General features: G+C 44.0%; 1 protein-coding gene and 1 non-coding gene across 2 annotated transcripts in view; both read left to right on the plus strand.

The window, feature by feature from the left end:
- Window positions 1–1,491: 1,491 nt before the first annotated feature.
- LOC111816710 lies at window positions 1,492–1,596 on the plus strand. The gene has a single exon (XR_002821059.1). It is a non-coding gene; the product is annotated as a small nucleolar RNA U13 (small nucleolar RNA).
- Window positions 1,597–4,662: 3,066 nt separating this feature from the next.
- Mapre1 (microtubule associated protein RP/EB family member 1) overlaps window positions 4,663–18,950 on the plus strand; it is a 27,430-nt gene continuing 13,142 nt past the window's right edge. The window contains exons 1-3 of the mRNA XM_004630812.3: window positions 4,663–4,772; window positions 9,292–9,415; window positions 17,824–17,969. Coding sequence (XP_004630869.1) covers window positions 9,295–9,415; window positions 17,824–17,969 — 267 coding nt within the window. The 5' untranslated portion in view covers window positions 4,663–4,772; window positions 9,292–9,294. The remainder of the gene's footprint in view (window positions 4,773–9,291; window positions 9,416–17,823; window positions 17,970–18,950) is intronic.

Below are 18,950 nucleotides of genomic sequence, written 5' to 3' on the forward strand. Positions count from 1 at the left end.
GTACATGCCACTCTTGGGCACAACTTTGTCTCTCTGTCTCTCTGTCTCTCTCTCTCTCTCTCTCTCTCTCTGCCTCTGTCTCTTGTCTCTGTCTCTCTCTCTGCCTCTGTCTCTTGTCTCTGTCTCTGTCTCTGTCTCTGTCTCTGTCTCTGTCTCTGTCTCTGTCTCTGTCTCTGTCTCTGTCTCTGTCTTTCTCTGGTGCTTGGTCTCATTATGCAGCTCGGACTTGCAGTGATCCTTGTTTTCAGCCTACTCAGCGCTAGAGTTCCGGGCTGTGCCACCACCAGCCTGGTGGCTCAGCCTGCTGGGGGGAGGGGGTGGGGGGAGGGGTGGTGGACTGGTGGTGCAGCATGTGGTGCCTGGAGGTGCTTAATCTGCTGAGCTGTCTCGCTGGTAGATAGCTTTTCCTTTTTAAGACAGGGTCTCACTATGCAGTTCAGGCTGGCCTTGAGGTCATTTTGTAGCCCAAGATGGTCTCGAACCTGCAACAATAATCCTTCTGCCTCAGCCTCCTGCATGTTGTGATCACAGTTGTGCGCCACCACGCCTAATTTTCTATTTTTGTGATAGTCTCTTCTATGAATTTGTGAGATCCTTAACACATTCTTTTATTCACTAAAGCTGAGGTTTCCTAATAGCATCTTTTAGTTCAGTCAAGTCAGATACTTGTAAAACTCAGGCCTGGAAGTCATAGTGCTTTTTTTTTTTTCAGTGAAGACTCACAATTTCTTTTTTCCTTTTTTTTTTTAATGTATTTGGTACAGGGGCTCACTATGCAGCTCATACTCACAGTGATCCTCCTGATTTCAGCTTCCCCAGCTCTGGGATTACAGGCGTGGGCTACCACGCCCAGACTCCAAGCAGCAGGGGCGGGGTTGGCACAGCAAGTTTTACCAGGCATTGAACCTTTTACCAGGCATCGAACCGGTCCCTGAGCTAGTCTATGCAGGCGCTTAGAAGACACAATTTGTATGATAAAGCAATCGCTTTACATAGTGAAGCAGGTTTAAAGATGGACATTAAAGGGGCATGTGGCTCAGTAGTTGAGCACTTCTAGTTTGTGAAAGGTCTTGGGTTCTATGCAAGCACTGCAAAACAAACACAAAACAAAAATAAAAACAATGAAAATCACCCCAGCTATTCCTGCTTCAGGATTGGCATTCTTTTTTCTTCTTAGCCCCTGGGCTTTTACAGCCCAGGCTGAAACCAGATAACCTGGGCTAGCTCGGGAGGCTTCGGACTCACAGGACAGGACACACCCCCTCTCTTATCTCTGGGAACTGTAGTCGGAGTGTAAGCAGGTCTTTCTCTAGCTGTTGCTCTGCAGCTCCTGTTTACTTCAATGTGTCCAGACTCAGGTCTGTATTCTGTTGTCTGACATTGGAAGTGCTTTTTTAGCCAGGGAGATGGTTCAGTAGAATAAGCACTTGCTTGGCAAGTGCAAGGGCCTGAGTTCAATCCCTGATTCCACAAAAAAAAAAAAAATATTTGATCCTTTGGTTCATAAGCCTGATGATTGGGTGTTCATGTTTTACAATGCATGAGATGTGCCTCCCTCAAACCTTGTTACGACGTGGGCACATTACCCGTCTGACATGAAAAAAAAAAAGTGCTTTTTTACTTTTCCCACTGGTCTTATTCCCTCATACTAATGTCCTCACTTACCCAAAGAAAATGGCCTGTAATGGCTCAGTGGATTAAAGCGCCTGGAAGCAGGCCCAGGGGCTGGGTTTGATCCCCGGGCCTGCCATGCTGGGCCCGCCATGCTGGCCCCGCCCCTGGAGCATGCTGAGATGGCAACTGAGACTCAGTGTGGTGGCGCACACCTGTAATCCCAGCACTTGGGAGGCTGTAAACAGAAGAATCACTAGAGTCTGATCTAGTAGTGAAACCCTGAACACTCTGTAGACCCTTCCCTAAAATTAAACTTCATTTATTTATTTTTGTTTTAAAAACCAAGCAAGTCTAACAATTTTTTTTTTCTTTTCTTTTTTCTTTCTTTCTTTTTTTTTTTTTTGGTCCTGGAGATTGAACTCAGGACCCTATGCTTGCCAGGCAAGCACTTATTCTACTGAGCTATCTCCCTGGGCCCATCCCCTAAAATTAAAACAAAAAAACCAACAACAACAAAAAGAAAATGACCTGTACATAATAGTGACACCAATCCATGGACATAATCTTTTAATTGATATTAAATGAAAAGACCCATATTATAAACATTTATAGAACACAAACTGTGCTAAGTGTATTCCATTTTTTTGTGTGTGTATACTCTGTATTTCTTTCTTTTTTAGAATATATTTAGTACAGGGTCTGCAGGGTCTTACTACACAGATCAGATCCCAAGCACTGGGATTGCACACGCAGCGCGCCACTGCCCAGTCTGTTTTGTGTCATTTGAACCTCAGTCCCTGCGTCTGCCTAAGCAGGCACTTTAATCTGCTGAACTATCTGGCTGGCTCTATATTTCATATATGTCTTTTTTCCCTTATGGTGCTAGAGAGGGAAGCCAGGGTGTTGTCCATAAGTGTTCTATCCCAGCAGCTCATCTACTTTTAACTCTTAGTAAAGTCACTATTTGAACCTAGATATTAGCTTTGCTGTTTATGAAACTCATCTAACCTGTTGAAATGAGTTTAATGTCTTCTTGTATAAAATCAGGGTATCAGATATTGCCCTGAAGAATTTATGAACATCCTTAATTGTTGATGCTTTGTTTTAATTCATTGTGATGCTAATATTACTACTGTTGCTATAATCATTTGGTTAGAGATCTCTCTATTCCCCCCCACCGCCCGCGCCCAAAGTGCCTACCAATTGGGTTGACAGGGACTTCTTCCCCAAATCCCCACTCCTCTGAGCTCTTCACTGAGCTTCAATACTTACCCAAAGCCTGGAAGACACAGAGTTCTAGGACCTTGCTTCCTAGTTAGCATTGCCCAATTTGTATCTAAATAGGTACTTGTGTCATTGTGTCCTCTTTGTGTCCTACCTCCACAGCAAGACTGGAAACAGAAAAGGTCATAGATGGTGTCTGTTTTTGGTCACAATCAGTCTCTGCTTGGATAGGGAAAATAAGTAGTATTTGTTGAATACACAAACAAATGGCATCTAGACAAAAAGCAGTTCAAAAATTGGGCCAACCTGATTCTGAGCAAACAATTGTGTTCCCTCCAAGCCTCAGTTTTTTCTTTGGAGACAGGGTCTCACTATGTAGCCCAGGCTGCTCTCGAACTTGCAGCAATCCTCTTGCCTCAGCCTGCCCAGTGCTAGGATACAGGTGTGCCCGACCGCCTCCTGCTTGACCTCCAGGGTTTAAAAAAAAAAAAAAAATTTTTTTTTAATTGAGAAATAAATATGAATGAGACAGTTTCACAGCTGACTTAAAATGGCAGAAGGATTTTTTTTTTTTTTTTTTTTTTTTTTGGCTCCGAATGACCTCAGGGCAGGTTTGGCCTGCTTGAGTTGTGGGGATCAAACCACAGCAACCTGAGCCTGTCGAAGGGGCCACTTTAAGAACTGAGCTAAGGGGCAGGCCCCCAGGGGTTTTTTGTTTGTTTGTTTTGTTTTTTGTCCCCCCCTTCCCCCTTCTCCTTCTTCTCCCCCCTCCTTCTCCCTCTCCCCCATTGAACTCAGACCCTTGCGCTTTGCTATTATTCTATTGAGCCATCTCCCCGCCCCCAAGCATCAGTTTTTTTTTTCCATTAGCAGATATCTCTTTTTTTTTTCTTTTTTTTAATTTTATTGAGAAAGAACTAGCAATGAGACATTGTCAAAACAGGTTAGTAGGACAGTTACAATAATTAATGCATTGCATATTGTCTTCATAATAGTTATTCATAGTACAAACTGCAGACATAATATCTTGTCTAAACACTATTAGTTCAAAACTTTCTTCTCATTGAACTAAGAGGAAGTAGCTGTATAGCTGTGCTATTTTGTATAAAGCATCAGTTTTATAGGCAATAAAATGGTGTCATTCTCTCAGCAAAGCTGTACTGAGAAGCTAGATGGCCGGGCGTGGTGGTGCAAGTCTATAATCCCAGCAATCAGGAGGCTGAGGCAGGAGTGCTGTGAGTTTTGAGGCCGTCCTGATCAAAACAAAACAAGACAAAACAGCTCAATCAAAACAAAAACAACAAAACAACAATAAAATAAAAAACTACACACAGGCACTGGGAAATGGCCCAGGCACGAATAAGGTGCTTGTTTCCTTGTATTAATGAGAAGGCAGACAGTTGAAGGTATAGACAAACACGATTTTATGTAGAACCAAGAAAAAATAATCCGTGAGATTGTACAGGTGCATTACCGACAGAACATGTTTCTGAGGTGACTTTTAAATCTCTTCCCAAATCGCATATCAAGTATCTTTGCCCAATAACCCATTGTAGCGGAAGTTCATTATAAACCAATTTCCTTTTAGCTATTGCTACTGAGACCTAGTAACTGGGCCTCAGCTTCCAGTCGGATCGCAAGCTGCGTTCGCGGGTGGTCATTGGCCGCAGCCTACCACGTGTCCAGTCGCCGGGACAGCCGGCTCCTCTCTCCGCTGTCCATCAACGGCTGGGCTCCGCCCTCCCGCCCACGGCCCGGACCCTCCCTATAAAAGGAGCAGTCGGGCAATGACGAGCCTATACGTAGGCACGTCACGAGGGAGGGTGCGTGTGAGGTCATCGCGCGTTCGGGCGGGCGGGGTCTGGCGGTTTGAACGAGACGAAGACGGAACCGGAGCCGGGCGCGGGCAGTAGAAGCGGTTCCCCTGAGAGCCGGTGAGCCGGTAGCGGGAATGGGGCGGCGGTAGTGGGGGCGGCCGTGTGTGCCTCAGCTGGGCAGGCGCGGACACCGAGGGGCAGCTCGTGTGGGGTTGCAGTTTGGGCCGGGTGGGGGGAAGGGCGGGGCCGTGACCCGGCGCGCGCGAGCTGCCCCGGGGGGTGCGCGCTGCGCCCCGCTGGGGGGCGGGACCTGGGGCCGGAAGTAGGGGCTACCCCGAGGCGGCGTGGGGGCTTCTGGGCAGCCGCTGTGGAACTCGCGTTCTGGCCGTGGGAGGTCCCGGAGCAGCTGGATCCAGGAGGGGTGTGGGTAGGGGAAATGGGCCTTGCGGAGGGCTCTGGGAACCCGCAGTGTGGAAGGCAGTGTTGCCTCATGGATGAAGTTCAAGTTGGAAATTCAGATCTCAGTTCAGTTCCCTGATGGGCGACCTTGGAGGCAGGTGCTTTTTACTGGACCTCAGCTTCCGCATCTGTAAAATGGGAATATACACAAAAGGTTGAGGGCAGTTCTTGGAAAATGTAAGCTAGCTGTTTGGACGTCTTTTCGTCAATGCTTGTCTGGTGTTGAATACCTACTAGATGCTAGGCCCTGTGCTAAGCGGTGCTCCTCCTTAGCGGGAGTAGGCAAAGACATGCATTTTAGGAGTCTACCTTCCTGGAGAGCTGGGAAACAAGTTAACTACGTGGATAAAATAATGTCTTCAGTTACGGAGACTCCAGTGATATCAGTTCTTTTGCAGTCGCTACTCAGCTGCCCTGGGTACTGTAGGGCAGAGCCTGACCTCTGTCCTATTTTGGAGATGAGGGTCCTGAGGCCTTTTGAGGGAACTGAGGCCGGTCCCTGGCGTCCACCACTGATGGGATGTCTCCAAGGGTAATAATAAAAGATATTCGTTGATTGGCATTGGCTGTGTTTCAGACATTGTGTTAAAAGACGGGTGTGTTATATTTACTATTCACACTATCTTTAAGAGATACTATCTTCATTTAATTTTTAAATTTCTTTTGTGGTGCTCAGGGTCTAAACCAAGGCCTCACACATACTTGGCAAGGGCACAACTAAGGTTCCCCAGCCCATCTTTGTTACACAGTTGAGGTCAATAATAATTTTTTTGTGTGTCTGGTACTGGGGATTGAACTACTGGACCTTAATCTTGCCAAGCAGGGGGCCAGGGAGATGGCTCAGTGGAATAAGTGCTTCCCTGGCAAGCACAAGGGTCTGATTTCCATCCCTGGTTCCACCAAAAAAAAAAAAAAAAAAAATCTTGCCAAGCAGGCGCTTATGCCGCCGAGCTATCTCCAGCCAGAGTCAAAGACTTGAAGCAGTGAAGTAAGTGATTTACTTTATGCTGCCTGGCAAGTGTCTGAACCCAGGCTCTCCCTCTGTCTCCCCATTACTTAATATTCCAGGGCCTTTTCATTGATCCACATCCTCAGCCTTTTTAAAAAATTTTTAAAATTTTGAGGTAGGGTTTGGCTAACTTCTCCAGCCTGAGTTTGAACTTATACTTGTGATCTTCCTCCCTCAGCGTCCCAGAGTGATGAGGTTACAGGCATTCACCATCACACCCTGCCAGAGTCTGGGCTTTTAATCTGTATGCTATGAATTTTTTCCTGAGGTCGAGAGTTGGCATGTTGCATACAGATGTTCTTTTGTTGTGTTCGAAGTACCTAGTGTGGTTTCTGGCACATAGAGGTGCGTTGTGCCTTTCAGATAAATGTTTTTAATTAAACTTTAATTTTTACTCCTAACCATCCCTTTATGTAGAAGACAGTGGTTTATCCATTTTACAGTTGAGCCATTTATGAAAGATGAGATGTCTTCTCCAGCATCACACAGCTCTTTTGGTGGCATCTCCTTCCTTCTCATAGGACTTAGGATGGCACTTTGAATTGAGTAAATAGGTCATGGGTTCAATCCCCAGCATGGAAGGAAAAAAAAGAAAAAAGAGGAGAGATGCCTAGGGAAACAGGAAGGCCTTCGTTTTGGTGGCTGAAACTGGTCACTGAGCCCTGGGAGGGTGAGGTTTATGTGATAGTCCTTGGTCTTCCACTGAGACCAAGCAGTGGGACTGCTGTTGAGGAGGAAGTGTGAGTGGTAGTGTTACTGTAAGAACTAGGCTCTGTTTTGACAGTCTAGAAGAGCCAATTAATTGATTGAGTCCGTGGGTGTGTGTTTGTTGTGTACCCAGAGGATGCTTAATCCCATATACTGTATTTATTAGCTGCAGTTTGTGGAGCACATGGGACCAGGTTTAACGTACTGCTAATGTAAGATTTTAAAATTGCGTGATAATGAAAGGCCATTAATGTTTTCTGAGCTGGGGCGTGGTCAGGAGGCACACGTGGCTTTACTAGCTGCTTGCATTTTATGATAGCATGACACACACAATACCTGATACAAATATGCATGTCACCAGTGTAGATTACAGGTGCTCAGCCTGAGAGTATTTTTTGTTTCTCCTTCATATCTAATAGTGTCCTGCATTAGAATGTTTGCATTTCATTTATTTGTTCATTCAGGGATTTTTAACTTGATCTGATTTGCGATTCGGAAATTCCTTATGGCTGTGTAAGAACAGATTAAAGATGGGTGTGGTGGTGCATGTTTATAATCCAAGCACTCAGGAGGCAGAGGCATGAGGTTCATCAAGTTTTAGGCTACCTGGGCTACAAAGTGAGGCCATCTCTAAAAACCAACAACCAGATCGAGACGCAGTTGAGGACTTGCAGTGGATCTTCATGAGAGACAGTGGTCTAGGGCACTGGAATCCAATTGGATGAATGAGATGAGATCTCTGCCCTGCACTGTGTTTAATACTCGTTATGTTTGATGAAATGTCAAGTATTTTGTATACCTTATCTCTTTTTTTTTTTTTTTTACCCCGTACTGGGAATCAAACTCAGGATCTCATGCTTGCCAGGCAGGCACTACATCAGAGCTAAATCTCCAGCTCAGTATACCTTATTTCATTTAAATCTTTCCATGATCCTCTTTAGAGAGTTTGTGTTAACTGACATACATTATTACATAAATTATTAACTAACATACATTGATTTTAGTAACTTGGCTAAGGTCACACAGCTAATGAGAGATGGACTCACTTCCAAACCCAGGTCCCCTGGTTTGAAATTGCGGTTGAGTGGGTTACTTCTTACCTCAAATCTCATCTGGGATGGATTCAGAAATGAAGACATAATGTTTTCCAGTGTGGCAGTTCTAATCGTAGCAGTTTAAATCAATTGCTCTCAAAATGAGTTAATTTTCCAGTGGAGTCAGGAACTAACTGGTTTAGATCGCTCTCTCTTGTCTCTCTGTCTGTCTCTGTCTCTGTCTCTCTGTCTCTGTCTGTCTCTCTGTCTCTGTCTGTCTCTCTCTCTCTGGCAGGCACTTGTGCAGCTGGGCTATATCCCCAGCTTGTGTTGATCAGTTGATTTGGGGCCTGTAAGAATGTTGACGGTTTGCTTTCTGAAAACTTTACACAGATACCTTTTTCTCTTCAACACTGTCTTGACAGCGTAAAGACAAGTAGCATTTACTTAATGTTTATTATGTGCTAACATTGCATCAAGTGCTGTGTGGTCTGTTGAGGGGCACAGACCTGGCAAGCCGTTCACTGCTGTAGTCCTTGGACTTCTGTGCTGATCAGAAGGGGTTGGACGAGTGCATGTGTGTCTGTTCTGGCAGCTTTGTGTAGGAGATGGATGTGGTCAGACCAACTGGTACAGTAGTCATCAAGTGAAGGGAATGAAGCATCACAGAAGACCAAAGAGTGGGGATCTCATGGTTGTTTCACATTGCTGAGTCCCACCATTGATCCTTTTGGCATCGTTGACATCCCATGAAAGGAACAAAATTGAAGTGTCAAGGACACTATAAAACCTGTTCTTATAGTGTGTCCTTATGGTGCACTCCGATCTGGATTAGCCTGCCTTTATTATCTATTGCCTTTTCTCCCTCCTTTCGGTACTGGCAATTAGGATGATCTTTTTCAGATTTTTTTTTTTTTTTTTCCCCTTGCAGAACCAGGGATTGAACTCAGGCCCTTGCGCTTGCCAGGGAAGCGCTTATTCCACTGAGCCATCTCCCCGGCCCTTCTTTTTCAGATTTTAATGAGAATAAGACTCTGGCTCACCTAAAACTACAATGGATTTTTTTTTTTTTTTTCTTGAGACAGGGACTCATGTAGTTTGGGCTAGCCCTGAACTTAGTATATATCCCTGGCTGGCCTGGAACTCAGTGATCCTCCTGCTTCAGCCTCCTGAGTGCTTTTCTAGTTTAATTTTATGTTATCAGTCTCATTAAGATAGGGCCTAAATTTAGGCTTGTGTTTGGCTGTTTATTTGAGTCAGCTTTTATGCATGGAAGTCAAAATTTAAGTTGGGGTGCTAGTGTCTAGGAAGAAAGCAAAACTGAAAAATTGTTTCTGGCAGCTTTGCTCGGGAAATGAGGAAACTCCAGCTCATTTACATGCCCATTATCACACCAGCCTTTCTCTTTTTTTCTTGAATGTTGTAGAAGATGGCAGTGAACGTATATTCAACGTCAGTCACCAGTGATAATCTAAGTCGACATGACATGCTGGCCTGGATCAATGAGTCTCTGCAGTTGAATCTGACAAAGATTGAACAGTTGTGCTCAGGTAAGAGAGGAATACTAGATCACTTTTCTTAGAAAGTGTAAAAGTCCTTTGGAAATGTACAGACCTGTATGTTGACTGCAGAGCCACAGAGGTTGCCTTTTCCTCTCAACTCTGCTCTGCTTCCTTTTCTAAGAGAAACTGTTTAAGAAGTGCTTGAGCCTTCTGACCTGTGTGCCTGCTCTCTTTTATTGCAGAGTTCTAATATGGGATTAATAATGTCCCCTAAGTTATTGAGCTCTGATTGGATCTGCAATCTCCCAAAGAAGTGGGTACGAAGACTAAACAAAAGAGACAAGTGGTATGATTTCAGGGCTCTGGGAGGATCAAAACCCTCTCACAGTTTGAGATTCTCTGGGGGCTTAGACCAGGACCTCCTCTCTCTCTTCTAGTTTTCAGAATGAAAGAGGGGATTACTCAAGAAGGGCGGGAACTGCTCAAGGACCTCTCCAAGTAGGGTATTATGTTAATTTAAGAGGGCTTTGTTAACTCCAGGAAGGTCTCCATCCAAGAGTGAGATCCTTGAGGCTATCGTCTTACTAGTTGAGCTTGGAGCCAGGTGTCCTCAGCTGTGGCCTTTTCTTGTCCTTTGAGGCTTCACGGTTTCACCTGCCGTTTAAAGCCTCAGTGGAGAACAGTGAGTCACAGAGGTTCACTTACTATGAGTCTGGTACCCGACTAGACAAGGGGCTTAGGCCTTGGACAGACTCACAGGTAAGCATGGGAAAAAGCCAATTCATTAATTTAAGTCCTGATCAGAGCTGCTTTGTAATGGTCTCCATTACTCCAAGTTCTTTTTTTTCTTTTTTTTTTTTTTCCGGAACCAGGGATTAAACTCAGGCCCTTGCACTTGCCCGGCAAGCGCTTATTCTACTGAGCTATCTCCCCGGCCCCTATGTTCTGCGTTTGTATCTGGCACATCCAGATTTCAAACATTTTGCTTGAGCATAATAATCATAACTACTGTTCTAGTTTGTGTGTGTGTGTGTGCGCGCGCACGCATGAGAGAGAGAGACACACACACACAGACAAAGAGACAGAGGGAGAGAGAAACAGGGTCTCCCTTTGTAGTTCAGTCAGGGCTTGAGCTTACTTTGTAGCCCAGGCTGGTCTGGAACTTGCAGTGATCCTCCTGTCTCAGCCTCCTGAATGCTGCGATTATAAGTGTGCACCACCATGCCCAACTCAAGAACATCTGGGGGGTTTTGGTATGGGGGTTGAACTCAGCCATACAGGCACTAAAGCCGCTGAGCTCTCTCCCCAGTCCTTCTGGTTTTAACATTTATTTTTGTGGTGCTGGGGATTGAACCCAGGACCTCATGCATACTAAGTAACGTCTTCATTGTCAAACTATACCAATCCTTTAGTTTTTTATTAGCTCATCAGTGGCTGTTTTTATTCCTAAGAAGTTTTAAGACCATAGCAAGCAAATGCTATTTCAGCCACAATTTTATTGAACTAGGTTGACAGAGGCAGTAATTTAAAATAAGAACAAAGGATATAGCATGTTCTGTTTCTGTACATGTGTTTTTTTGTGGGGGGTAATGCTTGGGATTTAAGACTTGGACGTGTGTTATTTGTATAACATGTAGAAAATTGGTAGGAAAAAATAATGCGTATAATTCCCTTATTCAAAGAGAGCCACTTTTGGGATGTTTTTCTGTCACCTTTCAACGATTCTTGACCTTTTTCATTTAATGCTAAATGATTGGCATTCCTCAGCATCATTTAATGCATTCCAAAAATATATTTATATATTTAGACAGGCTCTTTTTTAAATTTTTATTTATTTATTTATTTATTTATTTATTTATTTTTTCAGGCTCTTGCTATATAGTAGGTAAACCTTTTAGCACTTTCAGTGATACAAACAGCCTGCTGCAGCTTGTGTGCCATAGGTTTGCCATGACTGCTATACAGCCTTACGAACTCTTGATCCTCCTGCCTCAGCCTTCAGAGTGTTGGGATTACAGGTGTAAGCCACCATGCCCAGCTGGAAATACTTATTTTGAATTGACACATACTCCTTTTTCTTCTCTCTCTCTTTCTCTCCCTTTTTTTTTTGGCAGGGGCAGTGTTGGGGATTAAACTCAGCACCTTGTGCATGCTAGGCAAGTGCTGTACCACTTAGTTATCCTCACCTTGCTACATACTCTTTTTCTGTGGATTTGCTGGAGTTTGATTTCATTCCCATCTTTGTTGACATTTAGGTTAGGTTGTTGCTAATTTTTTGTTATTTATGATGGCTAGATTGAATGTCTTTTTAAATTTTTTTTTATTTTAAAGAGGGTTCAGGGGCCAGGGAGATGGCTCAGTAGAATAAGCGCTTGCCTGGCAAGCGCAGGGGTCTGAGTTCAATCCCCGGTTCCGCAAGCCAAAAAAAAAAAAAAAAAAAGAAGGTTCAACGTCTTTTAATAAATATTGTGTGTGTGGGGGACCTGCCCTTTAGCTCAGTTCTTTAAGTGGCTGCTTCAACAAAGCAGTCAGGCTCAGGTTGCTGTGGTTCGATCCCTACAACTCAAGCCAGCCAAACCTGCCTTGAAGGCATTCGGAGCAAAATAAATAAATAAATAAATATTGTGGGGTGTGGTGGTGCATACAGAGGCAGGAGGACCATTGCAAGTTTGAGATCAGCCTGGGCTATAAAGGAAGTTCGAGGCCAGCCTCAACTGCATAGTGAGACCCTGTCTCAAAGAACAAAAATAAACAATCCTCCTGCCTCAGCCACCCAAGTGCTGGCATTACATGTGTGCAACTGTGCACAGAATTTTCTGGCATATTCCTGATGTCATCTCTTATCTGTGCAAGAAGTATTTTTTTTCCTTTGCTGGCTTAGGCTACCTTAAAGGCGGGTCTGGGTAGGCATGTGGACCTAGGGGTGGAACTGCAGTCCCCTGTGGCTGACTGGGTTTGCCCACACAGGTGCTTAAACAACTGAGTTAACCTGAAAGTCCCCAAAAGTTCAGAAGGATTTTTTTTTTGGTCTGGCTGAGGCTGACTTAAGGGTGGGTCTGGTAAGCCATGTGGAGCTGGGGATCAAACTGCGATCCCCTGCGCCTGAGTTTGCCCTTGCAGGCGCTTAAACAACTGAGCTAACCCACAAGACCCCTATTATCTGTGTAAGATACAGTTTTAAAAACCTGACGTGTTTTTTGCCAAGTCAGAATTCAGGAACAGGAAAGACAAAAGTCTACAAAGCATATACTGAAAATGCCTTTATAAGAAATAATTACCAAGAAACTAAAATTCAGGCTGGGGGTATAGCTTAGCAGTACAGTGCCTGCCTGGCAAATTGGATTCCTGGTACCAAGAAAAAGGAGAGAACCTAAAGTTCATACCCTTTGATCTAACATTTCTGCTCCTAGAAATCACTGAGGAAAATACTTGGGTTTATTTTGGCAGAACCAGGGATTGAACTCAGACCCTTGTGCTTGCCAGGGAGGCACTTACTGAACTAAGCCATCTGCCCAGCCCTGTTTTTGTCTTTTTGGGATAGGGTCTCATGCAGTTGAGGCTGGTCTTGAACTTACTGCCTGTGAAGTGGCCGAGTCCTGTAGCATCACTGGCTTCTGGCCCCTCAGCATTGAACTTGCCTTAGTGTCACTCTGGTTGTGAGACAAAGTGAGAATAATTTTCAGGAATAAGAGTTGGCAGGTTGTTTAAAGATTCTTTTTTTTTTGTTTTGTTTTGTTTTTTGTTTTTTCTGGAACCAGGGATTGAACTCAGGCCCTTGCGCTTGCCAGGGAAGCACTATTCCACTGAGCTGTGAGCCGTCTCCCTGGCCCCTAAAGATTCATTCTTAGTTCTGCAACCTCCTTACTTTGGAGGGCAAAACATCAATTTTTTTTTTTTAATAAATTTGGTACAGAGCATCACTATGCAGCTTGGGCTTGTCGTGATCCTCCTGTTTTCAGCCTCCTCAGTGCTGGGATTACAGGCGTGTGCTGCCACCTCTGGTATCAGTGGCCAACTTAGTGCACTTGGGGGCACGGCTGGTGTGGCACGTGGTGTCAGGAATCGAACCTCGGTCCTTGTGCTTGCCTAGGCAGATGCTTAGTCTGCTGAGCTATCTCAACAGCCCTTAAATATTTTTGAAAGATAGAAAAATAAATGATCAAAAAAAAAAAAAAATCTGAGAGGCCGGGGAGATGGCTCAGTGGAGTAAGTGCTTCCCTGGCAAGTACAAGGACCTGAGTTCAATCTCTGGTTCTGCCAAAAAAAAAAGCAAAAAAAAAAACTGTAAAAAAAAAAAAAAAAAAAAAAAATCTAGCTTCTAGGGGGGTGGGGAGAAAAAAAAATCTGATCACAGACTGGTTTGATGTGGGATTCCTTTTGTCAAAAAGAGCCCATGACTGCTTTTTGCCAGCTATTTCTCTTGTCCATCCTGTTCCATTCCATATCCAGGCCCCTCTGTGTTCTCTCAAGACCCAAGCACAGTGCTTCAGGTACATAGAAGAACTCTTGCCTTCTCTTTTCCTTGTCCTTTTCTTGAAGGTGTCATACTTACTGTGCCACAGAGAATAGAGGTGTTCTGGCTCTCCCTCCCCCCCGGTTCTTGTGGAGTCTTGTATAGCTCTTGAATTCACGAAAGACACCTTGTCATTCTTACTTCCATTTTACTGTTAATGGTCTGACCCCCTGTTGTGGGAATGGTACCGTGCTCTTAAGTCAGACCTCTCTTTATCTGCCTGATATTTTTGTCTGGAATCTCTCTCCCCATCTCATAACCTAAATTCTAGCTCTGTTTTCCTCTCAGGCATTTCCCGTATTCCCTTTGGGGCTGTGATTCCACCTATCTCCTGGTATCTCAGGCCTGAGAAACATTTTTTGAGGCTACATTATAAGATTCTTTTTTTTTTTTTTTAAAACATTTATTTATTTATTTATTGTGTGTGTGTGTGTGTGTGGCCAGCTCAGCCCACCAGGGGGCGGGGCTGGCTGGCATGTGGTGCTGGGGGATTGAACCGTGGTCCTTGTGCTTTGCCAAGCTTGTTCCAAGTAGGTGCTTTAGACCACTGAGCCATCTCGCCAGCCCCCCATCATAAGATTCTGTTTGTCTTCTGAACTGAAAAGTGGTCTTTTTAAAAAAAATATTTATTTGGTACAGGGTATTGCTATGCAGCTCAGACTCTTAGTGATCCTTCTGTCTCAGTCTTCTCAGTTCTGGGATTATAGGCATGTGCTACCTCGTCTGGTTTTGGTGGCTGACGCGGTGGCACCCTTGAACCCAGGTCCTTGTGTTTGCCAGGCAGGCGCTTAGACCATCAAGCTATCTCCCAGCTGAGTGCTCCTGTCTTATTCCTGCTGTGTTGTCAGCCTTTGCTGGCAGAGATCAAGGAAGGCCAGAGGGGCTGGGGAGATGGCTCAGTAGAATAAGCGCTTCCTGGCAAGCACAAGGGCCTGAGTTCAATCCCTGGTTTCTCAAAAAAGCCCCCCCCAAAACCCAAAACCACAAAAAAACCTAATACGTGTGTTTTGGTCTTTTTTTTTTTTTTTTTTTTGCGGAACGGGGGATTGAACTCAGACCCTTGTGCTTACCAGGGAAGGGCTTATTCCACTGAGCCATCTTCCCGGCCCTGTTTTGGTCTTTTTTTTAGACAATCGCTGAGTTGCTCAGTCTGAGCTGGCACTTGGCCTCAGCCTCCCAGAGTGCTGGGTTAATAGGTATATTACCACCATGTTCAGCTCAGCCTTGTTGGTTTTTAGTGGGTCTTTTTTAGTTTTTTTCCAGTGTTGAGTATTGAACCTGGGGCTTCACACAAGCTAAGCAAGTGCTGGGCTACTGAACTATCTCTCAGCCCTTTTAGTAGGTCTAGATGTTTTTCTTTGTATATTAATCCCATTTCATCCAACAAGCATATTTTGGCCACACCGCTAATCTAGAAAGTAGTGCTTCTTGACTGAACTGAGGGAAGGCTTCTAATGATGGGGGAAAAAATTGAATGGGAATTGGGTATTTGGATGTGATCCTAAACATGTTCTCTCTTTCTGTTCTTCTTTTTTAGTAGAACTGGGGATTGAACTCGGGCCCTTTTGCACTTGCCAGGCACTTCTGAGCTATCTCCCCGGACCCTTTTTTGTCTTTTGAGACAGGGTCTCTGCCATGCAGTTCATGCTGGCCTTGAGTTCACTTTGTAGCCTTAGGCTTATTTCGAATTTACAACCATCCTCCTGTGTCACCCTCCAGGACCAACTCTGCACTTGTTCTCTTGCTTCTGTGGCATTGGATTACAGGTTTTTTTTGAGACAGTGTTGCATTATGTAGTGCAGGCTGCCTTAAAAAACATCCTATGTTGTCTAGGATGACCTCAAATTTGCAGCAGGATGCTCCTGTCTCAGTCAGCTTTAAAGAGTACCAGAATTAGAAGTGTATGCTACCATGCCTGGCCTGGGTACAGCTTTTGGTTCTGTCTGGGTGCTGAGATTGATTATAGGCTTTGTTTTTTTTTTTTTGGGTGGAACCAGGGATTGAATTCAGCCCCTTGTACTTGCCAGGCAAGCGCTTATTCTACTGGGTTATCTCCCCGGCCCCTGTAAACATTTTTCTTTTAAAAAAATTGGAGAGGTTTACTGAGAATTGAACTTAGCACTTCGTGTTTGTCAGGCAGGTGCCATGCCACTGAGCTATATCCTTAGCCTTTAAATTTGTTTTTTGGGATAGGGTTTCACTATGTAGTTCAGGCTGCCTCACCTTCCCAAGCTGTGGGCTTACAGGTGTACTACCACACCCGGCTAAGCCTTCACAATCTGAAGGTGATACAATGAATGTTACCATGCTCATTCATGTACCTTTGTTCTCTTTACATCTGCTTCTAAAGTCATAGTGACCGTCTTTGTGCTGGACCTAGCAGGGAGTATTTTGGCCTGATTCAAAATTGAAAATACATTTTGTGGTGCTTCTGTGTCCAGCTGGACACATACTTTTTTTTTTTTTTAACATTTATTTATTCGTGTGTGTGTGTGTGTGTGTGTGTGGCCAGCTCAGCCCACCTGGGGGCGGGGCTAGCTGGCATGTGGTGCTGGGGGATCAAACCGCGGTCTCTGTGCTTTGCCAAGCTTGTTCCAAGTAGGTGCTTTAGACCACTGAGCCATCTTACCAGCCCAGGACACTTACTGTTTAGCGCTGGTTTCCTTGCCATCTTCCCAGCATACTCCTTTGGTGAAGTAGCCTGAAGGATAGCAAGTGTACAGCGAAGCCTCCTTCGAATAAGGAGAGGTGAGGTTGGTAGACATGATATTCCTGGAAAGTTTAAGCACCTCTGAATGATTTTGGGGGTTGGATAAAAAGGACAAGCAGAGGAAAAAATGAAATTGGGAGTAAATAAGATGGAGTATGCATAGTTATTATAGTACTATTAATTTATTTAATGTATTTGGTGCAGGGTCTCACTATGCAGCTCAGACTCATAGTGATCCTTCTGTTTTCAGCCTCCCCAACATGGGATTACAGGTGTGGGCCACCACACCCAGATTTGGTCCCAGGCTCAGTGCATCCAGTACTTGTTAAAATAAAAAAAATGTAAAGCTAGGTGTAGTGGTACATGCCTGTAATCCCAGCACTTGGGAGGCTGAGGCAGGAATATTACTGAGTTTGAGACTAGCCTTTGCTATATAGTGAGTTCAAAGCCGTATAACTTACATTTTTATTTATTTATTTTTTAAAGTATTTATTTTTATTTTTATTTTTATTTTTTGGTGGAACCAAGGATTGAACTCAGGCCCTTGCGCTTGCCTAGCAAGCACTTATTCTACTGAGCCATCTCCCCAGCCCCACATTTTTATTTTTATTTATTTTTTAAAAATATTTTCATTTGTGTGTGTGTGTGTGTGTGTGTGTGTGTGGCCAGCTCAGCCCACCAGGGGACGGGGCTGGCTGGCATGTGGTGCCGGGGGATTGAACCGCGGTCCCTGTGCTTTGCTAAGCTTGTTCTAAGTAGGTGCTTCAGACCACTGAGCCATCTCACCAGCCCCACATTTTTATTTATTTATTTATTTATTTTGCATTTTTATTTTTGAGACAGGGTCATTCCTATGCAATTCAGGCTGGCTACAAACTCACTACATAGTTGAGGCTGACCTAAGTTTCCAGTAATCTTCCTGCCTCAGTCTCCTCTGAGTGCTGGGATTACAAGCGTGCACTACCATGTCCAGTTTATATTTTGTTAATGGAGGAATATAAAATGTTTTCAACTTGGTTTATAAAAATTAGGTGCTTTTCTTTTGGCAGTGCTGGGGTTGTGACCCAGGGCTTTGTTGACATGATAGGTATGCATCATAACACTTAGGTTAAGTGGATCTCAGGGAAATTTTTTTTTCTTTTGCATTTGAGAAAAAATTGACCGTGCTTCTTTAACAGTTGCATTCAGTAACCTTGTATTTGTTGTATTTTTGTGTGGTTATTGTTCATTCAGGGGCTGCCTATTGTCAGTTTATGGACATGCTCTTCCCTGGCTCCATTGCCTTGAAGAAAGTGAAATTCCAAGCTAAGCTAGAACATGAATATATCCAGAACTTCAAAATACTACAAGCAGGCTTTAAAAGGATGGGTGTTGATAAAGTAAGTCAATTTTATTCCTTCATTTAGGTTATGGTTTTTCAGCTAATGATGACTACTAAGAACACCATGATGTTAATATTCTCCTTTCCTCATTTATGTGGCTCTGTTTTCTCTAGTTAATGTATAATTTATTCAGAGCAGTCTTATTCTCCTACATCTTGTTCTAAATCTTTTTTTTTTTTTTTTTGTGGAACCGGGGATTGAACTCAGACCCTTGCGCTTGCCAGGCAAGCGCTTATTCTACCGAGCCATCTCCCCGGCCCCCTAAATCTTTTTTTTGAAGACAGGATCTGGCTGTATATTCCAGGCTGTCCTTGAACTCACAGTATTGCTCCTGCCTCAGCCTCTGATTTTTTTTTTTTTTTTTTGCGGAACCAGGGGTTGAACTCAGGCCCTTGTGCTTGCCAGGGAAGCACTTATTCCACTGAGCCATCTCCCTGGCCCCTCTCAGCCTCTGATTGCTGGGAGTACATGCATGTAGGACCATGCCTGGCTACCTTTATATCCTTTCTGTGATTTTAGTATCTAATTGGAGGATTCAATATATAAATCTGAACCAGTGATTTATTTCTTTTAGCAGTGATTTATTTCTTTTAGCAGTAGTGTTTAATCTCTACCAGTCTAGATCTGATTTTCTGTTTTCTTTTTTTGTGATACCAGGGATTGAACTCAGGACCCTGCACTTACTCTACTGAGCTATCTCACTGGGCCTAATTTTCTTAATTTTTGCAACGTATATTGTATATTAATGTGTGTGTGTGTATATTTTTGAGGGCTTTTTTTGAGACAAGGTTTCATTATGTAGTTCAGGCTGTCCTTGAGCTCACTTTGTAGCCCAGGCTGGCCTGGAACTTAGTGATTGTCCTGCCTCAGCCTCTCATGTGCTGGGATTACTGGTGTGTACCATCATTCCCAGCCCTAATTATCTAAGCAAATACTCTAGAAATACTTGCTTTTTAAGGGGGGGGGAATATAAATATA

The sequence above is a fragment of the Octodon degus genome, unplaced genomic scaffold, assembly GCF_000260255.1.
Source record: "Octodon degus isolate 3935 unplaced genomic scaffold, OctDeg1.0 scaffold00037, whole genome shotgun sequence".
NCBI lineage: Eukaryota > Metazoa > Chordata > Mammalia > Rodentia > Octodontidae > Octodon > Octodon degus.